The sequence below is a fragment of the Megascapheus bottae genome, chromosome 27 (genome assembly GCF_031878675.1).
Source record: "Megascapheus bottae isolate mThoBot1 chromosome 27, mThoBot2.hap1, whole genome shotgun sequence".
NCBI lineage: Eukaryota > Metazoa > Chordata > Mammalia > Rodentia > Geomyidae > Megascapheus > Megascapheus bottae.
The window spans coordinates 2,444,079-2,465,044 of record NC_143535.1 but is presented as its reverse complement, the minus strand read 5'-3'; the positions used below and the strand labels follow the sequence as shown (position 1 = coordinate 2,465,044).

Genomic DNA, 20,966 nt, shown 5'->3' with positions numbered 1-20,966 from the left:
ACGCCCAAGGGTTCCGACCCCGCGACTTGGCCGAGGGAAGTCGGCGCACCCTGGCCTGCACCCCGTGGGGTTCCGCCCCCCCAGCGTTTGTGTTCTTTGTGGTGCCTGTGCTGAAGGTTGGTTCTTAAGAACATGTTGAGAGCTCTGTCCTTTGAAGCAAAGAACAGCTTCGAGTTGGGATGGCGGCTTGAGGTTCCACCAGCTGCAGGGCCTGGGGCTGGTCCCCGAGTAGTGGTATTATGAGAAATGAGTGCTACATTTCACCTAGATTGTTTGGAACTTTCCTTGGAGATGCTGCGGCCACCACAGCATGATGCTTTGAGTGTTCTCTGCTTTGTGATTGGTGTATTGTTTTGTTTTGCCAGTCCTGGACTTGAGCTCAGAGCCTGAGCACTGCCCTTGGATTTTCTCAAGACTAGAATTCTGCCACTTGAGCCTCAGCACGATCACGCAGCTATCCCTGTCCCACAAGGAAGACAGTCGACACAATGCTAGCTTAAGCAGGATCCTTTATTCTTCTTCTCCTCCTCCCCCTTCCTCTCTCCAGGCTGCCATATACAGGCAGTAGGCCAATCAACTCATGCCAGCTCGCTCAGGCCCTCCAACCACAGCTTCACACGCTCCAGTCATGCACCCTTCATGCATCCAGCCACGCAGAGACCAGGCTTCCGCTAACAATGGCAGCACTCCCCAAAATGGATGCCGGCCGTCATGCGGCGGATATCCCTGAGTCAGGCAGCCACCAACACCGCAGGCGGCCCACAGTGAAAGGGGGAGGCGCACCTCCAGGTCCCGCCACCGCGAGGGAGGGGCCGGGCTCCCCACACAGCACCACTTCCAGCTTTTTCTAAGGATGTAGTACACAGGAATGGAACCCGGGTCTTGGTGTATGCAAGGCAAGCACTCTACCACTAGGCCAAAATCCGGGCCCCATGATTGTGTTTTCTTGGGACCCTACTTAATCATTGTTGTCAGGGTCAGTGACACTTCTGCCCTTCCTCAACAAAGTCTGTTACCCCACATGCTAGTTTCTCCTCATCTCTCTCTGTTGGTGGGGATCTGTTTACTGTGGCTTGAACTGATGGTGTTAATCATTCCTGGTGGAGAGAGTGTGTCAGGATTTCTCTTGAGAAATAGAACCGATAAAGTCTAGGGATGGATAGAAGGTTTATTGTGGAAACTGGCTTGTGCTATTATGAAGAATGAGAAAGGCCAGGATCTTCCCTCTTCAAGTGTGCAGAGCTGGAAGCTGGTGGTATAATTCAGCTCCAGGCTGAAAGCCCTAAGAAGAAGAAAGAGGAGAGGGGAAGGTGCTCATTGTGAGTTCTGGAATGTGAAGGTCAGAGAAGTAGGTGTTCTGGGGACTGGAGTGCTAGTGGGATGCATTCGTCCCAGCTGGAGAGTGGGTTTGCTCTTCTCAGGAGGCGTGGGCACTCCAGTTCCAGAAGGCGAGGACTGGGTCTGATTTCAGGAGAAAGGAGCCTCCGGCTGAGGAAGCAGGTTAACTGCGAGGAAAGAGCTGTGCTGCTCCCAGGAAGACTCCGAGGAGGTCACTCCTCCTGGGCCTTATGACTAGTCAGGATTTCTTCCTAGGAGCATGTGGAAGGAGTCTGGTTTTTGTTTTTTAACCAAGTTCTGCAGAACTGCTCTCACCTCTAATTTAGTATTCATGTCCAGGTCACCCTGACGCATTGCAGGCTTGACTTTGCATAGGAAGCCTTTTGACAGCACATGTCTTTCTGAGGGCTCCTTTCACCTCCTTGTTTCGGATGGTGTAAATAAAGGGGCTGAGAAGGGGCGTGAGGATCGTGTTCAACACAGACACCACCTTATTAGCCTTAAAGGAGGAGTGTGCGGTGGGTCTCAGGTACATGAACAGAACAGCTCCATAGAGCAGGGCCACAAGGCTCAGGTGAGAGGCACAGGTGGAAAAGGCCTTCCCGCGGCCAGCAGCTGACGGAATCCTCAGAATGGTGGACAGGATGGAGACGTAAGAGACGATGGTGAAGAAGAGCGACCCTGGGATGACCAGGACGGTGGCCAGGAGCCCCAAGACTTCCAGAAGGCTCGTGTCTCCACAGGCCGCCTTCAGGAGGGGGCCCACGTCGCAGTAGAAGTGGTCGATGACATGGTCGCCACAGAACCGTGACTGGGAGAGCAGCAGGGTCTGACAGAAGACGATGGCAAAGGCCGTCAGCCAGGAGCCCAGGGCCAGCTGCGCGCAGAGCCTGCCCGTCATGATGGTGGGGTAGCGGAGGGGCTTGCAGATGGCCAAGTAGCGGTCAAAGGACATGGCGGAGAGGATGAAGAACTCGGCGGTGCCCAGGAAGAAGTGGAAGAAGGCCTGGGTGAGGCAGCAGGGGGTGCAGAGGGTGGATCTGGCCACCACCAAGGTTTCCAGCAGCTTGGGGATGACCGCGGTGGTGTAGCACGCCTCCAGGAAGGCCAGGTTGCAGAGGAAGAAGTACATGGGTGTTTGCAGCCGGGGCTCCACCCAGACCATGGCCACGATAAGCCCATTGCCTGCAAGGGTTAGCAGGTAGACCAGGAAGATGGCCGTGAAGAGAGGCGCCCGTAGCCCATGGACCCCGGGGAGGCCTACGAGGATAAACTCGGTGATGGTCGTGCCATTTCTCATGCTCCCTCCTGCCTAGAGAGAGCCAGGAAGTGGATCCTTAGAGTTCTCCCTCCCTCTCTCTTAGTGAAATAATTTTAGTTCTTATGTTTTTCTTTTGTCTTCTACCTTTCTGGTTACATATACAAATATTATTCCTAATTATACTTTACTTTTTGTTCTCCCCCCTCCCTAGGAAATTAATTCCCACTCCTATGATGTATTCATAGATATGTCTAAGGAAGTTCATATCACCTGTACATTAAATGATTCAACACCATTACTATGACGTTAGTGGTGAGCTATCACTTAAATAACAGAAGAATGCTTTTCTGGTGAATCTATGAACTCTACCTCCACATTCTGGCTTAGACTTACTCCTTCCTTCCTTCCTTCTTTCCTTCCTTTCCTTCCTTCTTTCCTTCCTTCTTCCTTTTTTCCCTCTCCCCTTTTCTCTTTCCCCTTTCCCTCTCTCTCTTTAAAAAAAATTCTTCCTTCTTTCCTCTGTTTGCTTTTGCTGTACCAGGGATCCAAGCAGAACTTTGCTAATACAAGGCAAGCTCTTTATCTCTGAGCAACAACCCCCAGGCCCAGACTTTTGCCTTTAAGGAGTCTGAAAAACGACTCAGATTTAGATTTTGTTAAATAGCCGCACTGTTTTTGTAAATCAAGTCTTATTGAAATAGCACTCCATGGGTCTGTCTCCATATTGTCTGGAGCTGCTCCCTCCCACCCCAGGTCCCCAAAGTCTAATTTTCTGCCTGGTCCTGTAGAAAAAGTTTGCTGAGTCTCTTTTAGTTTGTGGGGTGTGCTGTCCTTTCTTCTGCCTCCAGGTTATTGCATATATTTTATGTGGCTAAGCTCTGTCTGCCTTCTAGGTCTTAATGTAAGAGCCTTCTTGAGACTGAGTTGAGTCATTCTCCTCCCCTGGTGCTATGTTGTTGTAATAAAGCACTTTGCCTGTTTTCCTCTAGCGTTTCATAGTCTTAGAGGAAGAAAATAAGAAAAGCATTAATAGATTTTCTTTTCTAGATCTGGACATGGGGGAAATGATGGCTCTAGCCTTGCTTATTTCTCTGGTTTGCTTTTTAATCATTGCTAGGAATTTCAAATTTTGAGGCTTTGGCCAGAAAATAAACTTGAAGCTGCTCAGTGCAGTGCCACTCAAGGCAGAGTTCTTGTGTCCACATGGCCTGACTCCGTGGGGGTCGGGGGAGGATCGTATCACCACTGAGGGTGGCTCTAAGATGGAATGGGCATTAAAAATACAGCAGTGGGGGGATGAATGAGGTCACACAGTGTGGTCACACAAGTGACCCTGCTGAATTTGTTTTAAGAAGGGGAAGAGGAGCTGAGGGTGAGTTTGGAGGCATTGTGCACGTGTGTGAAAATGTCACCGTGAAAAACCCCTTTGTGCAATTCATGTGTGATAACTCCAATGTAAAACATGAAGAACCAGTTAAGTAAGTTGACACATTGAGTTGACATCCCTCTATACAACTACTTAAAAACAACAGAAAAATAAAAGGGGGAAAGTAAAAGAAAAATTCACCCTGAGGACTAAGGATTCTAGTAAGAGGACTGCTTGCCTTGGGGGCAGGCCTAGAGCCCTGCTGTCAGTCTTTTCTTTATGGGACTTAATGTGTCATGAGAATTGCTTCAAAACAGTAAGGCATCAGGCTACCTAAGCTATTTATTCTTTGGAAAAAAAGCTGAACTTTATCCAGTGCTCATTTTTTCTCTCTGTGAAATACTCACAGTTTGTGGAGCTGTGGAGCAAGGAACAAGGCTGTGTCTGTTGCTGAGACGTCACAGGCAGACTAGCAGGAAGGAAAAAGCCAGTCTCATAGAAGACATGAGGAAAACCAGTCTCTCTAGGACTCAAGCGGCTCTGTATCATTTCATCCCTTAAGAAATGCAGTTTGCTCAGCATTTAGAACAGCACTGAGAGTGGTTAATGTGGGAGTTCACACTGGCCCAGGATTTCTTCTGTGAACATAATTTGTGGGTGAGGCGCTTGTCTTGCTCCCTTGGGGATGTGGGCCTCCTCCACACATGTGCTCAGAGGCCCAGAAGACGAGGGAGGGCTTACTAAAAGTTTCTTCCTAAGCCAAGCTGAGGAATTTGCATTTTGGAGATTCTAATTGATACCCTTGGTCCATGTATTCCTAAGGTAATTAACAAAATGGGACTTCTACTAAGCCAAATCAAAGGTAGTAAAGTGAATGATTAGATGAAAGTAGCCACGAACCTAGAAATTTGAGAATGATTGGAATGGAGCTGTGCTTGTGTCAAGGTGATAAATAAAGAGACAAGTACTGGAGGCCACAGAGCCCTCAGTACAGGGAGCACAATGGGAAACTACATTTGGAGTTCTAACTTAAAAATAAACAACTCGAGCTGGTGCCCATGGCGCTCACCCTGCAATCCTAGCCACTCTGGAGGGTTCTGTGCATTTCAAAGCCAGGAAAGGAAGGCAAACTTCTCACTCACCAGCCAACTAGCTCAAGTGGTAGAATAACAACCTTGAGTGAATGAGCCAGGTGAGAGTGTAAGACCCTGACCTGAGTTCAAGTCCCAGTACCAATGCATGGGCACACACACCCCAACTTGAATAAAAATACTTTACATGGAATAAAATGCATTCATTTAAAATATTCAGTTAGCTAAGAAAAGTAGGCAAGAAGAATTGGTTTAGGTAGAGATTGAACTAGGAGCAGAAGAAAGAGGGACTCACAGAAAACAGATTTCAGGTAGCTCTAACAGTTTGTGGAAAAAATTTGGGCAGCAACTCCTGAGTTTTGTATTTTTGATGTTCTGTTCCTACCGGATAAGGAAGAAGACTCGGCTTCAGCTTGTATCCTTGGGAACAGACCAAGAACTAAACAGTTAAACACATTTACTGTTTTTCAGCATCATGAACATCAATTTCAATACATACATCAGGTGTGTGGGTTTTGTGTGTGTGTGTGTGTGTGTGTGTGTGTGTGTGTGTGTGTGTGTGTATGTGTGTGTGTATGTATGTGTGGGGCCGGTCATAGGGCTTAAACTCTGGGCCTGGCCACTGTTCCTGAGCTCTTCAGCTCAAGGCTACCGCCCTATCTTTCAAGCCACAGCCCCACTTCCCCTTTTCTAGAGATTAATTGGAGATAGCGTCTCCTCTTTAGTGCTCCGGCTGGCTTTGAAGAACAATCCTCAGATCTCAGCCTCCTTGAGCAGCTGAGCCGCCACTTGGGCAATACATCAGATTTATTTTGACTTTATCTCTTAGCTTTGTGCGTGGTGTATGCCTATGTGAAGAGTCTGTTTTTAAATTGCGCTGTTATTTCTCTCCAACCTGCAGTCCACGAACTTGAAGATTCTTCTCTCTTCACACACCTTACCAGTTGACCTCAGCATTTGTCTCCATGATTGATTAAATACTCGTAAAGGCATTTCAAGCCAAGCCTTCTGACTGCAATCTCAGACAAACAGGGTTAGAGCCACAATCTCTAATGAACATTTGCTCTGCAGAACTTATGCCTCCCCTACCCCGATCAAATGGTTTTCAACCAAACAGAACTCACACCCTACCCACCCTTTTCTTTCTTTCTTTCTCTCTATCTCTCTTTCTCTCTATCTCTCTTTCTCTCTCTCTCCCTTTCTTTCTCTCTCCCTTTCTTTCTTTCTTTCTTTCTTTCTTTCTTTCTTTCTTTCTTTCTTTCTTTCTTTCTTTCTTTCCTTTCTTTCTTCTTGCCAGTCCTGGGGCTTAAACTCAAGGCCTGAGCACTGTCCTTAGGTAGAGTTAGAGCCACTTGAGCCACATCACCACTTCTGGCTTTTTCTGTGTATGTGGTACTGAGGAATCGAACCTGGGTCTTCACGTGTGCTTGGCAAGCACTCTACTATTAGGCCAAACTCCCGTCTATACCAACCCTTTTCAAGCTCAAGATATGACAGAAAAAGTCTAACTTTCATGGGTTATTTTAGATTAAGCATCCAAAGTCTTGTCAAAAATATATAATAAACAAAATATACATTCATAGAGTTATTGACACTGGGCTTTCCAATATTTGAAGCCCCAAGGAAACCATTCATTAAAAATAAAGATCAGTTTCTTCAAGGTAAGAAACTCCAAAACACTTTTCAACTTTGCATTTTTGTTTTTTTTGGTTGTTGTTGCTCATGGGGCTTGAACTCTGGGCATGGGCAATGCCCCTTAGTTCTTCAGCTCTACTGGTTGAGCCACAGTGCCACTTCTAGTTTTCTGGTGGTTAACTGGAGATAAGAGTCTTCGGATTGGCTTTGAACTGTGATCCTTGGATCTCAGCCTCCTGATTTGCTAGGATTACAGGTGTGTGCCACCATGCCTGGCTCAACTGCAATTATTTTAATGAAGATTTTGTATTCATTGTATGCTTAGAAATGGAACTGAAGAGAGTCTCAGAATCTTGTGAAGCTTGACAAGTCCTGCAGAGAGAGGAATGTGGAGAGTGGAGAGAAGGGTGGCTGGCTCGAGAAAGAAAGCGGAGCAGCGAGGAGCGGAGCGTGGGGAGATGTGGGCGGATTTGTGTCCTGGCAGCCGGGGAGTCATGTCCTGAAGCTTGGCAGGGAGAAGCTGCAATGCTGGAAACTTCTGGGGACCCCCTCCCCACAGTGGCAGGCCAACACGCCTTTGCCACGCCCTCTCGGCTCCCCCTTAGCTGTGGGCTCTCGGTAAGGAGGTGGCTCAGGGGTAGATGCAAATCTAGATCTTAAAGTAACTTCAGATCTTGCCTGAAGAGACAAGACATCATTGGGTAGAATTCCATAGGACATAAGACTAAACGAACATCTTTGTGGGAGTATTTGTGTGTGTGCGTGTGCGCTGGTACTGGGGCTTAAACTCAGGGCTTGGCCACTGTCGCTTAGCCTTTTTGATCAAAGCTAGTGCTTTACCATTTGAACCACAGCTGTACTCTGGCTTTTCCCTGGTGAGTTGGAGATAAGGGTCTCAGAGACCCTATTTGAATTCCAACAACTTGCACAACTCTTCACCACCCCCCTGGAGGGGCTATGGGAAGGAGGAAAAGAGGAAATGTAGACCTTTCCAGTATACCTGGATGGTTTCAGTGCCCAAGAGTTTCTGGACCACTGTGACGCCTTCACTTTCTAATTCCAGAAGGCTTTGTGAAGAAGATCCTCACCCACCCGCTTCCTGCCTGCTTCCCACCAGCTTCCCGTGAACATTCCCCGGAGAGCTGCGCCTTCCTGGCTCACCTCCCCAGCGATACTTGCGGTTCTGAGATTTTTTTTTAGTTTTTACTTTTTTGGTAAACATTCATACCAGCTCGTATGGTCAACTGTGGTTCCAGTTCTTGGGAATTTCATGTTGTGCTGGCACGCCACTGTCCTCAGCCTGTTTTCCCCATGAGACACCCACGCTGTCTTTCTGTTCCTCCCTCCTGCCTGGGAATGTGGACAAGCATTCTAGTTCTTTCCTACAGAAAAAGTGCTACGACCCGGAACGCAAGTAGATAGATAGCACTAAATCCACAGCACCCAATCAGAAAACTCAAAATGCTGGGTCTTTTCCAAGATCAAGCCATTCATGGCTCCATTTCCAACACCTCTCCAGGGAATTTGTTTTCAGGCTAAAGTTTGAGAGGCACTGTTTTAACTTCGGATGAAGCTTGGTCTCACCGACAACACAGCCATCTTTTGCCAGTGATTGAGACAACTGAGAAAACAGAACCATTTGACTTGCTGCTTAAAGCTCTGCTCTAAGCCAGGCACTGGTGGCTCACCCCTCTAATCCCTGCCAGGCTTGGGCAGGAAAAGTGGAGGTCTCCTATCTAATCAACCCCCAAACATGGGAAGTGACTCTGTGGCTCCCAGGGGTAGAGGGTTAACCTTGCGTAAAAGCGCTCAGAGACAGTGCCCAGGGCTCTGAGTTCAGGCCCCATGACTGGCCAGCAGATAACTTTTTTTTTTTTTTTTTAAAGCTCTGTTTCAGTTTGTGATTGGAACATGATCTAAACTCAGTGTAACTGATTCTCACTCAAGCTCCAGCCTGTCAGGTATCTGGCCATGTCCAGGACTCCCGGAATGTTTCTCTGGCTGGGCTTCTGGCTCGGCTGTCCCGTGAAGGGCTGTGGCTTCAGCAGGTCCCTGGCATAGTCAGTGCTGACGATGATGGCAGCTTTGTGTTCTTCCTTCCAGGACTTGTCCTGGCACTGTACAGCCATGGGTTGTTCTCATGCATGGAAAACAGCACATGCTGTCAGGCACTCCACGAGTTGAGTGACTCCAGCCCTAACTTCAGAATTACATTACCTGTGTCTCAGAGAAAACCTCACCACCACCACCCTGCCTCCCAGACATTTTCTTACATGTCCCCCCCGCCCAGTTATGGGGCTTGAACTCTGGGCCTAGGTGCTGTCCCAGAGCTCTTCAGCTCAAGCCTACTGCCCTACTCCTGGAGCCACAGCACCATGTCCGGATTTCTAGTGGTTAATTGGAGATAAGAGTCTCACAGTCTTTAGTGCTTCAGCTGGCTTTGATCCTCAGATCTCAGCCTCCTGAGTAAGTAGGATTACAGGCATGAGCCACTGTGCCCAGCCTTGCATGTTATTTCTATGTCACTATTGGGTAGAAGTCATTATTGCTTGTCTACTGCTTCATTGGATGGCTGATTTGTTACAGTGTAGGACTACAGCAATTTCTTTCCTACAGTAAGAATTTATTTCCTGTTGTAGACCAACACAGGCAGCGAGGCTCCTGCCCAGCGCCCTAACACCATAGAACCAGCAGGGGGCAGGTTCTGCTGCCCATGATGATGTCACAGTGCAGGGGTGCTGAGGGCCAGGCAGAGGAAGTAGAAATGTATTTGGGGGACACATCCTGTGAAGGGTAGGACCTTGTCTGGTAGGAGGCGGGGTGGCAACTTTGAAGCAACAGCACAGGTGCATGCCAGATTTGGAGGGGACTGAGGAAGGACGACAAGGGGGCGTTACACAGGGGAGTCTGTGCATCTTAGGGCGATGACCATGTTTCCCGCTGCCGTTACTGTGTAGGTTTACCTTCAACTTGTATAAAGTGTAAACAAGTGTCCCTCGGATTGCCTTGTATTCATTTCCACGTGCTCAAAAAAATCACACTATAAAACAAAGAATATTCTCTACCATTATCAATCCCCATGAAGTCGTGAGTTAGCAGTACAGCAAGTATTATTCATATAATATTTATTATATTAGTAATATGTTACAGAAGAAATTATTTGCGCAGCAGGCCAGGATTTTATTTTTTTTAAAGCCATCTTCCAAATAATTTTTTGTAGACTCAACCCATTATTCATCGCCATTCACATAATGCCAGACATAGACAGGATGGTTTAGAGGTCTGCACAGGATGCAAACGATACACACACACACACACACACCACACTACACACACACACACACACACACACACACACACACACACACACACACACAATGTTGCTTCCATCCTGCTGGTATGTACAGAAAGGTACAATCAACTCCCAAAATCACAGGCCCGAGATACAAATCACACGGCCCAGGACACATGGCGCTCACTGGTGTTTGGTCGGTTGAGTGCGTCGTCCTCCTTGGAGCTCGTGTTGATGGAGTGGACACGGACGATGCTCCGGGGTATGGACGTGTACTCGGAGATGACCTCGATGGAGCTCCTGGTGAGGGGGAGGTCCTTGCTGGATTTGCCGGGCTGCAGGCAGCTGCAGCTTTGTGCAGTGTGCTTGCACTGGAAGAGGGAGAGGACACCTGGGGAAGCAAGGGCATCCGGGAGGACCACTAAGACCAATGCACTGGCCGGCAGCAAGAACCCCCGCCCAAGCCACGCTGGGTCCCCACCATGAAGGTGTCCGGGACTCCGTGCTGTGCTTCAGTGGAGAGACTGGGCCAGGCACGCAGCAGCTATGATACTTCCCAGCCTAAGCTGGGAAGTGGGAGGAGGAGCTGCCATCAGAGGCAGGCAGGGAGAACTCTGTAGCCAGGCCTGACTTCTCGCTCCCTCCTTATAGGAACTATTCTTCCTGGAGCGTGAGCCCAGGGCTAGGGCAGCTTTTCCACTCAGTTGCCCCTGAAGTCATAGCTCCACTTATTTCTGGTGGGCATCTCAGTCTTTCCTGTGCGGGCTGGCGTCAGACTGGCCCACTCGGATCTCACTCTCTGGAGTAGCTCGGATAAACGCGAGCCACCAGCACAGCACAAAGTCCAGCTTTTGAGCATTCATGTTAGCATCGTTTCTTCCCTCGCCCCATTCCATCCATTCGCCCTGTTTCCCAGCACGAGGGGCGTGGCTCTCCGCACTCTGCGGGTGCTCCGGGGGTACTCACCACACGTAAGGAAGATGACAACGGTGAAGCAGGCCGTGATAAAGACCCAGGTGGTCTTGAAGCCGGTGAAGTACACAGATTGGCCTTGCTTTAGCTTGAGGTAGTATTTCACCAGTGCACAGAGCAGAAGGAAGCCTGGTGTGTGGACAAGAAATGAATTCCAGCCCAGGAACTTTGGTCTCTTGAACCTTCACCCACATAGACCTGACTTCCCAGCCTGCACCCCATCCCGCTGTGCATCTCACTCTAGTTCCAGGTCTGCCTCTGAATGAAGAGCACTGGGAAGGCCGTCAGAGACCGCAGCCCGGGTCTCACAGGCTGCACTCGGCCTCTCGGCTCTGAGCCGGGCTCTCACTCACCTGTGAAGAAGCTGAGGAAGGCGATGGTGATGTGGATACACTTATTCTGAGGAAGAATGGAGGTGAACTGCAAACCCATGATAAAGTTGAGGTGGAAGGACAGGCCGAGGACCACGACGAGCATCATCCGGACCACTTCCAGGCCATCTGTTGGAAAGCAGAAGCTGTATTGAGAGAAGCACAGATATTTCTTCTAGGCTCATTTTCCCCCCGGGCCCCACAAACACGCAGGTTGAGTCAGGGGTAGGGTGAAAGTTTTGGTTAAATAATCAAGAGAAAAGGGTGAGAGGAGGAGGAAGCAGGGGCCTTCCATAGAATGAGAGAATTAGAAGAGGTTGTTCTTGATCTTAGAGTCCTGGGCTTGAGCTCAGGGCCTGAGCACTGTCCTTGGACTTTCTCAAGGCTAGAGCTCTGCCACTTGAGCCTCAACACCACTTCCAGCTTTTTTTTCTATGTATGTGGTACTGAGGAATCGAACCTGGATCTTCGTGCATGCTAGGTAAGCGCTCTACCACTAGGCCAAACTCCTGGCCCCTTAGAGGCCTTTTATTCTCCCCTTTTCTCGGAATTTGTGTGTTACTCAATGCACCAGGGCCCATCTCTTCCTCATCTAGAGACAGAACAACCTAGTTTTTCTTCTTGCCAAACCCTTCTTTCTTCCCATCTCTGTCCAGATGGCTCAAACGTTCAGTGACCAAGCCTATAAGCCTGGAATCACTTCTCCCAGACCGGCCAGCGGTGAGGCTTAGGAGTCGAAATCTCTGTGTTGACCGTGGAGGTGGGCGCCCAGCTGCCTGAGGAGTTGGCTCCAGAGGTGACGGGGTGGACTGAGGGGACAGAGGTCCAGGGGAGATGAAGCCCTCCTCTCCGCCCATCCCTGTACAAGGAGCAGTGCTGACCTGGCCAAATAGCAGTGCAACACGTCATCCATGGACTGTGGATAATCTTGTTCTTTTTTCTTTTGGGAAGCAATTCGACCCACTCCTCCATGATGAGGCTGATCACCAGCAAGGTCAGGGCCCAGGAGGAGAAGAGGACGTTGATGGTCTGTATATTTCTGTTCTTTAGGGCCATTGTGAGGCGGGATTTCTAGCGGAAGCCACCACCAACACTTCATAAGTCTCTTCTTTGCTTTGATTACTCACAGGAAGAAGGGAGAGCTGTGGACGTTAGTGATTGCGGAAGCATTGGTCGTGGCGGAAGCTGAAGTCAGCTGTGGAACTGAAGCTCCTCTTACCACTCCTTTATTGAAGGAGGCCCGTCGCCAGGGTGACCAACTGCCTCGGAATCCCTATGGGATTGACCTTCGACCCTGGGGCCTACGGCAATGGAAGGACCAAGGTGTTCAGGGATCCTGAGAGAGCCAAGCAGATGCTGGAAGGCTCAGAGGTCACTGACGGAGAAAGCTTTCAGACACAGGGGGAAACAGAGTCCTGGACGACAGGCATCACTACAGAGGTCCTGTTTGAGTTGTTGTGGACCAGGGTTATCTGTCTTCAAATGTGATTCCAAGATCTTTGAGACGAAGAACCAGGGAGCCAGCACTGCAGGAGGAAACACTGAATAAGCACTGGTCCTCCCTGTAAAGAACTTTCTAGGCCTCTATCCAGGGAAAAGACCAGGGCCTTGGAGACCAGAGGGCTGGCTTGATGCACTGCCCCCTTGTGGACTGCTAATGTCGAGACGGAGGATCATTTCTGGCCAGAGTTGCCTTTGTAGTTTGGCAGAGAAATCATTTTTTGGATTCCATGGCATCGTGGTACGCAGTAGGTCCCATGGCATGCATGAACCACACAGTAGGTACACACAGTAGGTTCAGAGCCATGCCTGGGCAGGTTGCTCCAAAATGCTGCTCTCCTCCTGTCTCTGATTCCAGAATGGGAATCAAACACCCCAAACATGCCACTCAGTCTCTCTGACCTCCTTACATGTCTTTTAATACTATCACATTTTCTTTACCTTTTTCATTTCTTTAAACACATAGAATATTTAATCCTAGGGCTTTATAGTTAAGAAAATGGACTCGCGATCCTGGGATCAAACCCTGCCTCTGCAAACTAATCAGTGGAGTGGTTTTAAGAGGTAACGAGACTTATTCAGACAGAGACTTGTTCCAGTGCCCCTGAGTGGGGATGCCTCCCGGAAATCACGTCTACAGGTGTTGAAGGGAAGATGGGCTGAGTGGACGTGGAGGCACCAAGGTGCTACAATGGAGGAGATCCCAGCCAGCCCCACCGGGTGTGCTGCATCTGGGGCGGCCTTCCAGATTCTTCACGAATTGAGGCAAAAAAGTTGAACCATGACACTAGGCATCTGCTTGGCTTCAAGTGCAGTCTGACCCACAGACGTTCTCTTCTGTCTCCAGTGCTCAACTCACTGACTGCATGCATCGGGGTCAGGCCTCTGGCATGGTGGAGGCAAGCTTCCAGGGCTCCCATGTCAACTCTAGCTTACCGAGAGCTTTGCCAGCTGCCTGGCCTTCAAATAAGCCCTCTACCAGAAAGTCAATGCGTGCATTCCCTCTCTCCCCAAATATTCGTTATATTTGTATTTGCCCATCCGATTATTAGGATCTTCACGAGAGCTAGAGAGTGGGCAATGTGACTCCACAGCCACGTCCCCACAGAGGCCTGGGAGGGGTGCTGTGAGGCCAGCGGTGGGCTGGGTTAGTAGCTGAAGTGTTCAAGTGTTTACTTCCCAAAGGTTTCTGGAAAAGTAGGATCTAATACTGTGGCATTAATGATGGCACGGTTCACTTACCGATAATGGGATGCAGTCCCTTCTGGGACAATTAAAACTTTTCCTGAAATACAGTGAGCTCTGGGGACTGTGAGGAGAGTGGAACAGTTATTCTCGAAGCCAGCATCAGCGCCACTCAGCAAGCCGGATCAGGCCTCTCTGTGGACCAAGCAGTGGTCACGGGGCAGGCCAGCCTGATCAGCCGTGGAGAGCTGCGCCTCTGACCGGGGCAGGGTGTTAGTGTTGTCCCTGGGACTCTTACTCAGACATACTTTTTTTTTTTTAAAGCTTTCAGGTGGAAGGATGGCATCTGCCACCATTGACTGTCAGCGGTGCTCTGCGGCTTGGCCTTCCGAGGTCCTCACTCTCTGAGGCCCTAGGGAAGGACACCAGGACCGTGCCTATTCCTGTGGTGGGAGCCACCATTCCTAGCATCTTCCTGAAGGGAAAGGTGTGCCTGTCTACAGGACACCTGGGGACACGGATGTGGATGGGGCAGTTGGCAGCTTGGCCTGGCGAGGGAGGTATTTGTGGTGTTAATGGACGCATGGGACGTTGATGCTTCCACTCAGACACATTGCCACACTGGGCCTTCCCCAGGCCTTTCTTCCTGAGTCCCGGTGTGCAGAACTGGACAGGAGCACCTCATGGCGTGGCCAGCCTTCTCGCCTGCCCTCTCTGTGGTGCTCAGTGGACTGAAGAACCTCTCTCCACAGCAGGTTTACCAAACCAGAACTCTGGCCAGGTTGGAGAGGACACAGAATGGCCTTTTACCATGGACCCTGGGTGATTTCTGCATACTGATATTTACTTCGTTTATCATGTGCATATTTATACATAAATAATGATTTGAAGTATATATTTTAATAAACACTTTCTGTTTCAATTCACGTATACATTGTATAATGTCTAAATCAGATTAAACGTATCACTGTATCATTTCCTTATGTTAACATCTTCCCCAGCCTTCTCTAACTGAAAAATACACATTGCATTATTGTTATCTAGAACATTCCTCCTTACAGTAGCCCCCAGGTGCTCTTGCTTCCGTCTTACCTTGACAAACCTTCCGTAACCCTCCTGCTTCCCCAGGTGCTGATAACAGCTCCTTTTATTTGGTGGCACTGGGAATTCAACTCGAGGCTTTACACGCACTAGGCAGGCATTCTGCCACTCCAGCCTCTTTGTACATTGGTTATTTTAAATTATAGATCTCTTTGCCAGACCTGGGGTTTGAATTCAGGTCCTGGACCTTGTCCCTGAGACTCTCTATGCTCAAGGCTAGTGCTCTATCACTCGAGCTACTGTGCCACTTTCTTCCTTCCTTTCTTTTTTTTTTTTTTTTTCCTGAGTGGTTTATCGGAGAGAAGATTTTTCCTGGTAGGCTGGCTTTGAACTGGGATCTTCAGATTTCGGCCTCCTGAATAGCTAGGATTACAGGTGTGTGCTAGGGTATGTGGTGTGGTAGTTTGTTTAGAGGTAGGGCACCTTTTCAACCTGGGCTGTGCCCCTCCAATGGTGCCTCCCTGTGCCACTCTACCTATCTATAGATTGAGGTGGAGTCTTGCAAACATTTATGCCCAGGCTAGCCTTGAGCTATGGTACCTCTGTTCTCTGACTCCCAGGTAGCTGAGATTACAGGCTTGAGCAACTTACCTGCTCTTTTTGTTGCTGTTGGTCCTGGGGCTTGGACTCTGGGCCATGCTGTCTCTGAATTCTTCAGCTCAAGGCTACTGCCCTACCCAGGTCCTGGGTGCAGAGCTCTTTTTGCTCAAGGCTAGCACTTTACCACTCTGAGGCACAGCACCACTTCCAATTCACTACTGGTTAATTGGAGATAAGAGTCTTAAGGACTTTACTGCCCTGGCTGGCTTTGAACCGTCATCCTCAGAACTCAGCCTCCTGAGTAGCTAGGATTACAGGGGTGAACCACCGAACCCAGCAACTTATCTACTCTTGATATCTACCTGTCTGTCTGTCTGTCTAGATCTATCAATTCATTTCCACACACACATGACCTGTGTGCTTGGCTGATTTCACTTCACCCCGAGGTCTCCAGTGCCATCCATGTTGTCCCAGATGATAGCCTTTCATTCTCTTTTATGGCTGAAAAGCATGTCAAGGCTTCCTTTGTCCATTCATTCGTCCGTGGCTATGTCTATTTCCTGGCCCCAGTGGGCACAGGCTTGCTGGACACTCCTCTGTGCCACGACTCCGCTTTCTTTGGATCGGTGCCCAGTGGTGGCACTGCTGGATAGTACGGCAGTTCCAGTTTGGGGTTGTGTTTGAGGGACAGCCACCCCACTTCCCACCATGACTAGACTAACTGACAACCCCAACTAACACCCAAGGCCGTAGGTGGCCCTGACTGCCTGGAAGCCAGGGTCATGAGCTGCTGGCGGGACCTGTGCCTTGGCTTGGACGCCCTCGACTCTTTTCTGGTGTAGGGTCTTTCCGTCCGGTGGAGCTGCCTGTCAGGACAAGTTAAAGCAGCATAGTTTGTCCCCTGTGAGGCTGATCTCACAGATTAGCAAGAACTTCATGTCCTCTCTATCTCCTCACCCTGCACCAGGGGTTTCTTTCTATGAAGAACTTGCTGATGAACCAGAAGATAACGTCCCAATTGAAACAACACGACTGAGCTGTGTGTGATGCCAAAAACATGAATTCTCCTGAATGTCAGCAATAGGGATGTGCCAGGCCCTCGGGACACAATGAGAAATTGTCCTTTATTTCAACAAACTTCTAAATGCCAGCCCACACCACTGCCTACTTGGGGGTGTTGGGAGAAGGACCCCAGTGGAGGCCAGCAGAAGGAAAGTTTTCCAGACTCTCGAGGGCTTTCCCAAGGAACAGAGATCGATTTGAGAACATGTTTTAATATGCACAAAATATAAGTGGGCTAAGAGCCATGTTTTCTTCACCTTTGTTCTAACCCCAGAAATTTTAGTTTTAACACAGAAGGAATTTTTTGTGGGCCAGTCCTGGGACTTGAACTCAGGGCCTGGGCACTGTGTTTGGGCTTTTTCAAGGTTAGAGCTCTACCACTTGAGCCACAGCACCACCTCTGGCTTTTTCTGTGTATGTGGTACTGAGGAATCAACCCAGGGCTTCTTGCATGCTAGGCGAGCATTCTACCACTAGGCCATGTGCCTGGCCCCCACAGTAGGTATTTTTATAGTTGATGATGAGGTACTATGAAATAATGTCACAGTTTTCCCCATAGCCAGATTGAAATTGAGTTGTTTACTTCTGAAAATTGGAGGATTAAAAAAAGTACATATATATATATATATATATTATTTCAAGGCTACCAGGAATGACTCATCCAAAGATGGCTGGGTCCATTCTACCGGAAGTCCTGGAGAGTCTGCACTGGGCCTGGGGCTGGGCGCAGGCCTTCCCCTGCATTGCCTTCCATGGCTACCGGCTACTAGAAACACTGAGTCTATTCTACTCAAGGGGCCATTCTGAAGCTCTTCACGCAATCGCTGATGCCTATGTCTTACTTCTTCTGCTTTGTAACCTTGGCTACCCTTGACTGTCCCTTTTGTATCTCCTTCAGTGAATTCATCTCGCCATCGAAGTCTCAGCTTGGTGTCTTTACAGCACGGTTGCATCTCTGAGCTCTGACACTGCCCGTGCCTGCGCAGGCATTGTGTGCTGCCTCAGCACACCACGGGGGCCCAGGACACATAGGCCCCCGTGGGGAGCAAAGTTCTGCAGGGACTCATTCAAAGTGCTCTCCTTGTGCCTGAGCTGTGTAGATGTCCCAGGTGACAGGCCAGCCTAGCGATATGGAGTCTTACGTCAAACCCCAGGAGACAAGAACCCTGAGGGACCACTGCTTGTCTTCATATTTCTAGACGTAAAATACTAGAACTACAAATAACAGCCCCAGGTCCTTGTTACCTGTGGCTCTACAGATACTTCTAAAGCCAGGCCTATTTACCTGTAAAGTGATTCGCCAACAATCGTCAGGAGGAAGAAGCTGAGTTTCAGAGTTACGATGCTTATCTTGTCCGAGCATTAATATTGATTGTAAAAGTCACTCTTGATTGCCCACAGGGCTCCTGCACATGTGTGCACCACTGAGTCACAGGAACGGAAGGAAGCGATCACAGGTTCCTCCCTCAGGCAGGTATGTGTTCCATACCCATCCCACTCAGAGCCCTCACGCCTGACGTGCAGATACCGTCGTGGGAAATGCACTTGCAATAGGCTCAGGCAGCCTTACGGTCATCAACTCTGTTCACACTTGCTCTCTCATTTACTTTGTACAGCAATCCCTTAAGTATTTATTACCACTTTTAAAAAACAGTTTTAAAAGCAAAGCTCATAGAGAGCTTACACCATAAGACTTAGAACTGGGGCTAAACAGACTCTTCCTGACTCGTGGTTCAGTGATCGAGTGCTGGTGGTGTTTGCCTGGCAAGTGCTAGGTCCTGACTTACAGTACCACGGAAAAACAAGATGGTGGGCATATGTTTACTGATGCCGTCCTACTTTAGTGCTGACTTCCTGGTTCTTGTGAGATAAAAATCACTGTTTTTCTGGCTAAAATGCGCAGTCTTCAGGGAACAGGGCCACTCTGAAAGTCAGCCTGTCTAACCCGAGTCTCTTCCTCTCGGTTCCCTAGCTCTCCTGGAGGAGAATGGGCGAACGCAATCAGTCCACAGTGACTGAGTTTCTCCTCTCGGGGCTCACGGAGCGACGGGAGCTCCAGCTGCCCCTCTTCTGCCTGTTCTTGGGGATCTACGCGGCCACAGCCCTGGGGAATCTCGGCATGGTCGTGGTGATCAAGTGGAACGCTCGCCTCCACACCCCCATGTACTACTTCCTCAGCGCCTTGTCCCTCACCGACCTCTGCTACTCCTCCGTGGTGACCCCCCGGCTGCTGGCAGGGATCCTGGGCAGGGGTAAGGCCATCTCTTATGCGGGATGCATGGCTCAACTGTTCTTTTTCTGCCTCTTTGTCATTTCCGAGTGCTACATGTTGGCGGCCATGGCCTACGATCGCTACGTGGCCATCTGCCACCCGCTGCACTACAGCGTCCTCATGTCCCCTCGGCTCTGCTCTCTGCTGGTGGCGGCCGTCTTCTCCGTGGGCCTCGTGGACACGGCGATTCACGGAGGTTGTATCCTAAGGTTGTCTTTCTGTAGCTCAAACACCATCGCACATTACTTCTGTGACATCGTCCCACTTCTCAAGCTCTCCTGCTCCAGCACGTACGTCGATGAACTTCTGATCTTGGTCATCGGCGGGTTTAACATGGGCGCCACCAGCCTGGCCATCCTCATCTCCTATGCCTGCATCCTCACCAGCATCCTGCGCATCCATTCCAGAGCCGGCAGGGCCAGGGCCTTCAGCACCTGCAGCTCCCACCTGACCACCGTGCTCGTGTTCTACGGGTCCCTCATGTCTACATACCTCAAGCCTGCGTCTGGCCCAGCCGTGCTCCAGGAGAAGGTCGCGTCCGTGGTCTACACCACCGTGATTCCCATGCTGAACCCCCTCATCTACAGCCTGAGGAACAGGGATGTGAAGAACGCCCTGGCCGAGCTCACTCGAAGGAAGGTCTCTTCGTAACCCGTGCACTCTCCGGCACAGTCGTCGAGCGTGCAGTGGGTTGGATTGTGTCGTGGCAACAGGAAGGGACTTCCTAGACGAGATCCCGTATTCATTGAGGGTGGAGGGTATTCAGTGTGTGACGTGGACACACGCGGGAGGTCAATGTGCGAGAATGCAGCGCACGTGGAAATGCAAAAAGTAGCATGCATTTGAAAAATTCAGTTTCATTTCAGGGTTGGGGATGGAACACTGACTTTTGGCACTCAGCCTCCTGAATCCAGGCCCCAAAGGAGTAGCCAGATGAGAAACAAACCAACAAGCACACACACACACACACACATCAGATTTCAAAAGGACATTTCTCTTATGGAAATCTGTGTAAGACACATTAAGCAGTGTGAGAAGGATCATTCTAAAATGTTTACAATAAACGTGGGAGATGTTATTTTAGATTCGCTTCATGTCTAAGGACTTATTAATGGGCAGTGTTCTGTTAAAGTAGAATTCGCCAGTGAAGACTCAGCTCGTGTGTCTCAGGGAGTGTATCTGATCTCTAGAAAGTTAAGACTTACCTGGAGCCAGTGATTCCCCCATCACGCTCGCTGCTCAGGATGCTGAGATCTGTGGATCGAGGGCACAGACAGGGTTGGGATAGGTGTGGGGGCCAGGATGAAAGGGGGGCATGGACCACGATGTGTTATACTCATAGATGACATGTTCAGTTGTAACTCCCTGTCCAATACTTAAAGATAATAAGAAGACAAAACACACAACAACAAAAGCACAGGATATTCAAAGCCTAGGACTCAAAGCTGAGAAGAAATTTAAAAAAATGCTTTCCTAACAGCACAAGGTCCCTCTAGACTTTGAACCCAGGCTAGGGCTGAGCTCAAGGATCGATGCGAGGAAATATGGCTCAGGAGGAATTGGAGTGCCCTAGAACAGAGCCAGCTTGCAAAGACAAGATTTTTTAAAAATAGCATTTTTATTGTTATTTTAAGGAGTTGTACAAATGTAAGTCATGTTATGAGTATGTGCAAAGGCAAGTTAAAAAATTATCTTGGTCTCTTCTTTCTTTCCTCTCCTCCTCCATTCTCTGTCTTGCTTTCCTCTTCCTCTTTCTATCTTTTGCCTTTGTTTGTCTCCCAGTCTCTCTTCTCTCTCTTCTCTAAAATAAATGTCTGTGAGAACACTGGCTAAGGGCTTGGGGATTTAGCTCAGTGGAAGAGCACTTGCCTGGCAAGTGCAAGGCTCTGAGTTTGGTCCTCAGCTCTGGAAAGAAAAAGAAAAACGCTATAAAAACTCTAGCTAACCATAAGCAAAAGAAACATTTTGCTTATTTCCAAC

General features: G+C 49.2%; 3 protein-coding genes across 4 annotated transcripts; 1 reads left to right on the top strand and 2 right to left on the bottom strand.

The window, feature by feature from the left end:
* Positions 1 to 1,678: 1,678 nt before the first annotated feature.
* Positions 1,679 to 2,638, bottom strand: LOC150045434 (olfactory receptor 6X1-like). The gene has a single exon (XM_090319300.1). The coding sequence runs from the start codon at positions 2,636 to 2,638 to the stop codon at positions 1,679 to 1,681; it is 960 nt and encodes a 319-aa protein (XP_090175426.1).
* Positions 2,639 to 10,002: 7,364 nt separating this feature from the next.
* Tmem225 (transmembrane protein 225) lies at positions 10,003 to 12,570 on the bottom strand. Its single transcript, XM_090319267.1, has 4 exons — positions 12,208 to 12,570; positions 11,309 to 11,455; positions 10,950 to 11,084; positions 10,003 to 10,374 (listed from the first exon to the last, which is right to left on the bottom strand). The coding sequence occupies exons 1-4, from the start codon at positions 12,380 to 12,382 to the stop codon at positions 10,142 to 10,144; spliced, it is 690 nt and encodes a 229-aa protein (XP_090175393.1). The 5' UTR covers positions 12,383 to 12,570; the 3' UTR covers positions 10,003 to 10,141.
* Positions 12,571 to 13,440: 870 nt separating this feature from the next.
* Positions 13,441 to 19,637, top strand: Or8d4 (olfactory receptor family 8 subfamily D member 4). 2 transcript variants are annotated; one of them, XM_090319266.1, is made up of 2 exons: positions 13,441 to 13,458; positions 18,720 to 19,637. In XM_090319266.1, the coding sequence occupies exons 1-2, from the start codon at positions 13,441 to 13,443 to the stop codon at positions 19,635 to 19,637; spliced, it is 936 nt and encodes a 311-aa protein (XP_090175392.1). The 2 variants fall into 2 exon arrangements, with proteins under 2 accessions (XP_090175392.1, XP_090175391.1); XM_090319265.1 differs by lacking the exon at positions 13,441 to 13,458 and having other exon boundaries at positions 18,702 to 19,637.
* The last annotated feature ends 1,329 nt before the right edge of the window (positions 19,638 to 20,966 follow it).

Bases quoted from the DNA above. Each gene is read 5' to 3' on its own strand.
- LOC150045434 (XM_090319300.1), bottom strand. From the start codon at position 2,638: ATGAGAAATGGCACGACCATCACCGAGTTTATCCTCGTAGGCCTCCCC.
- Tmem225 (XM_090319267.1), bottom strand. From the start codon at position 12,382: ATGGCCCTAAAGAACAGAAATATACAGACCATCAACGTCCTCTTCTCC. The intron at 11,456-12,207 runs GTCAGCACTGCT...GCTTTCCAACAG, and splicing joins TTGCACTGCTATTTGGCCAG to ATGGCCTGGAAGTGGTCCGG. The intron at 11,085-11,308 runs GTGAGTGAGAGC...TCCACACACCAG, and splicing joins CTTCCTCAGCTTCTTCACAG to GCTTCCTTCTGCTCTGTGCA.